The sequence below is a fragment of the Empidonax traillii genome, unplaced genomic scaffold, assembly GCF_003031625.1.
Source record: "Empidonax traillii isolate 1590-97213 ecotype Southwest subspecies unplaced genomic scaffold, ASM303162v1 scaffold3140:size35533, whole genome shotgun sequence".
In the NCBI taxonomy this organism is placed as follows: domain Eukaryota; kingdom Metazoa; phylum Chordata; class Aves; order Passeriformes; family Tyrannidae; genus Empidonax; species Empidonax traillii.
Window position 1 is genome coordinate 1 of NW_020958333.1, and position 3,768 is coordinate 3,768.

General features: G+C 58.5%; 1 protein-coding gene across 1 annotated transcript; it reads left to right on the forward strand.

The window, feature by feature from the left end:
• Positions 1–273: 273 nt before the first annotated feature.
• LOC114072413 lies at positions 274–2,363 on the forward strand (the record flags this gene model as incomplete). Its single annotated transcript, XM_027910314.1, has 8 exons — positions 274–411; positions 682–796; positions 940–1,077; positions 1,279–1,455; positions 1,587–1,742; positions 1,873–1,974; positions 2,093–2,195; positions 2,299–2,363. Coding segments are annotated over 8 exons (994 nt in total), but the record flags the coding sequence as incomplete, so codon positions are not given.
• Between the last annotated feature and the right edge of the window lie 1,405 nt (positions 2,364–3,768).

The following is a 3,768-nucleotide window of genomic DNA, read 5'->3' on the forward strand; positions in this document are numbered from 1 at the left end:
ACCATCGTGGTTTGGGAGATTCTCCAGATGTCCCAGTGCCCAGAGCAACTGAAAGACTATTCCTCCCATCTCCTCGTGGATCTCCTCTTCCAAGTTTCCACCAGCAAAGAGCAGATGCCAGAGGAGGTTGACACATTCTGGAAGGGATACTGGGAGCAACACCGCCTTCCCACAGACTCCAAGAGGTGCTCCATCCCAGGCCTCTTGTCCCTTTTATGTCCTCGGGGCTGGGTCAGGGCTCCCAGCATGACCTGGGCTTCACTCTCCACACAGATTTGCCGTGTTGACCATAAAGGCCCTACTTTGCCGCCTCGAGTATGAGGATGTGGTGGTGTCAATGGAACAGAAGCGTGGCTGGGACACGCTCGTCAATGCTGACACCCACCACTACGCAGTGGGTCTGCTGGCCAGGTGAGACCCCCTTGTCCCCACTGTCCCTGTCATTTCTGCCTGGGCACGGGGAACCCTCCCAGTGTCTGTGGGTCAGAGGGCCTTGTCAGCCAGGGATGGCTGAGCAGATTGGAAAAGGCTAGGAGAGGCAGGTGCGCAGGAGGAGCCGCCTCCCAGAGTGCAGGTGTCCCTTCCGGGGGTGGTGGGGAAAGACCAGGCCTGTGTGAGTGAGCCCCGGCAGAGGTTTGCCCACCCAGCTCAGGGTTGATGGTGCCTGTTTCCCCCTGCCAGGGAGATGCGCCGTGCCTCGAGCCCCTTGTATTCCTGGATTGCCCTTTGCCTGCTGGGGCTGCTCATCAGGGAGAAGCCCCGCTGGGAGCTTCCTGCCATGGCCTTCCTTGTGGAGGTGAGCCTGCTGGCGAGCGCTGCCTGGCCGAGCTGCCTCCACCTCTCAGCCCTCTGGCAGCCGCAGCTGCTGCCTGGGTACAGCCCTGTGCGGGTCCAGGCTCCTGCCGGCCGGGCACCCCGTCACTGCTGCGTGCCTTGCAGGTCCTCGACTGCCGGGATATGACTGAATGGAGTGACAGCTTCCTGGAGATTCTTGCAAGGCACCTGAGAAGCGAGTGCCCAGAGATGCGTCGCCTGGCACTCAGAGGCCTCGTGGTGCTCAGCAAGGATCCTGTGATGGTGAGGAGGGGGCAGGGGCTGAAGCCTTGCTGGAATCCTGTGGCTGGACAACGCAGTCACTTGGCCTGGGCTGGGCTTCGGGAGCTGTGGCAGCTGCTCCCAGCTCTTCTGCCATGGGGCCCGGAGGCCAATGGCCTGTCCTGAAGGGGTTGGCTCTGCAGCCGTTCCTGGCTTCCCAGCACAGCCTTGTGTTCCTCCCAGGCTGACGGCATGCGGACCCTGACACAAAGCCTGATGGACGTTCTGTGGGACGCAGACAGAGAGCTGGTCGAGATGGCCCTCTCTATATTCATCAATGAAGTTGAGGACAGAGACATCGTAATCTCCACCCCCACTGCCCTGCAGCTGGCTGAGGTGCTGCAGCCACTCTTTGGCTATGTAAGTCTCTGTGCCCCCCACCACAGGCCCTGGGGGCTGCCAGGAAACTGTGGCCTGTGCATGTGCAAGCCTGTGCCCCGGTGGGCCTGGAGCAGCCAGTGCTGAGGCCTTTTCTTCTTCCTTTGCATCAGGACAACATCCGTGTGCAACTGCTCTCCATTCACCTCTTCCGAAAGGTGATGGAGTTGGGAGTGGATGAAGGACAAGAACACCTGAAGTCACACGTGAACCAGAGCCTGATGCCACTCTTCTTCTACTGGCACGATGAGAACCAGCAAGTGGCAGAAGTGAGTACTTGTGGGCTCTGGGGTCACAACAGGAGGGAGCCGGGCTGCCTCCTGCCCTGGCCTTGGTCCAGGGACACGGGTCCTGTGCCCTGGGCTGTGGTGCCATCTCCTGGACTCTGTTGCTCTGCAGGCCTCTTGGAAAGCGCTTCTTCGTGCAGCCTGGTTGCTGAAGAGGAGGGATCTTGTGGAGCTGCTGAAGACAGAGCAGCCGTGGAGGTTTAGCGAGTGCCTGGTAAGGAGGGACCTGAAGCCCCAGTCCCCGAGGCCCTGAGTGTGGGGATGGCACTGTGCCCAGCCAAGGGGCAGAGCCCCAGCCAACCATTCCCTCTGTGCCCTGCCGTTTTCTGCAGCTGGAGAAGGACAAGAGCCGAGTGGCCCAGTACCTCTGCCAGGCCCTGCCGTACCTGGAGAGCCCACAGGAGCCCGTGCGAGAGGCGGTCCTCAGGTTCATAGGTGAGCCACAAGGTCACTGCAGCTCGGCCCCAGCCCCGGCTGCTGCGTCCACTGGGGGGGAGCTGTGACACCGCTGGGGCCCTGACAGCATCTGTGTTCCCAGGGATCGCTGGGAGGTACCTGAGGGGACAGCAGGTTGAGCTGCAGATCGTCATTGATGGTGAGTGAGAGCAGCAGGGATCAGTGGAGGAGCAGAGACCCTGGGCAGGGAGCTGCAATCCTGCCCTGGCTGTGGAGGGCTCTGCTCCCTGCATGGATGAGGAATGGCTTGGGCAGAGCAGAGAGAGATTTCAGGGCCATGAGGGGTATTGGTGGCCAGCACCTTCTGGCTGATCCCCTTGGGCCCTGCTCCTCCTGGCCATAGCAAGAATTGGCTGGGATGGCCTTGGCAGGAGGGGCTTCTTGGGTCACCAGAGATCTGGGCACTGACCTTGCCTCATTCCCTTTTGTTCCAGTTATTGAAGGCATGACTCATGACAGCGCTGCCATGAAAAGCCTGGCAATTCAAACCCAGAAAATCCTAATGGCTGTCCAGAGACCTCAGGCTTCTCCACATTCCAGCAGTTTGAACATCATCTCCAGAGTGTGCAGAATAGGGAGGCTCCTCTGTGGGGCAGCTGCCAGAGGTCTGCGGAGAACTGATCCTAGGAACCCTGTCTGATGGAAATACCTCACCCTGTGGAAAAGACCCCTCGTATCCTCTTACCCCAGCAGGCAATAATAAACCCCGCTTAGCAATATTAAACTCCTCTTAGCTATAATAAATCCCTCTTAGCATGCACAGAGACTCAGGAGGTTTTTTTGGTGCCCGGTATCCACAGTGTATTGGGGTAGAGGGGAAGAAGAGCCCTTGTGCTCAGCAACACTTGCCCAGGTGTGCAGTGGGGAGGGGAAAGTGCCCCAAAGGCCCTTGGCCTTGGGGGGTTCTGCTGGAGCCTCAACACTTGCAGCAGAGCGGATGGGCAGAGCCTGGAGCTGTGGGATCCCTGAGAAGCTGGTGCTTGGAGGTGGCCACACGGTCTGTCCCAGCCAGGAAGCAGCATGTGTGACCTGCCCCTGGGCAAATCCCAAAGCAAACACAAACACCACTTAGTGTTATTTTTCCATAGCCAAGCCCTCTCATGGATCACAGATTCACACCACTCTTCCTTTCCACCAAAGCATCGAGGGGCTGAACATCCCTATTCCCTCCTTGTTCCAACCCACAGGTGGTGGGAGCACCTCTGGGCGACCCTGGCACACTTGGAACAGGCTTGCACGGGGCATCCCAACTTTAGAGTGAGGTGGTGCAGCTCTTGAGCACAGCTTGGGGAAACTGTCCACATGAGGAATAAATGGTTTGGGGAATGGTGTTCGGGGCAGTGCTGCGCATGGGAGGTGGTGAGAAGTGCTGGGGTCAGGCTTTGAGACTTAGAGTGAGGATGATTGTGGAAACCAAATTCATCCTGTCAGCAAGCCAAGGTTTGCTGAAAACGAGTCCCCTCCTTAGGGTTAACTTTGCCCTAAGACTGAAGTTACAGCTGTGGTAGTTGCAAAGATCTGGTGACAATCTCTCCATTTTCCATCAATTCCT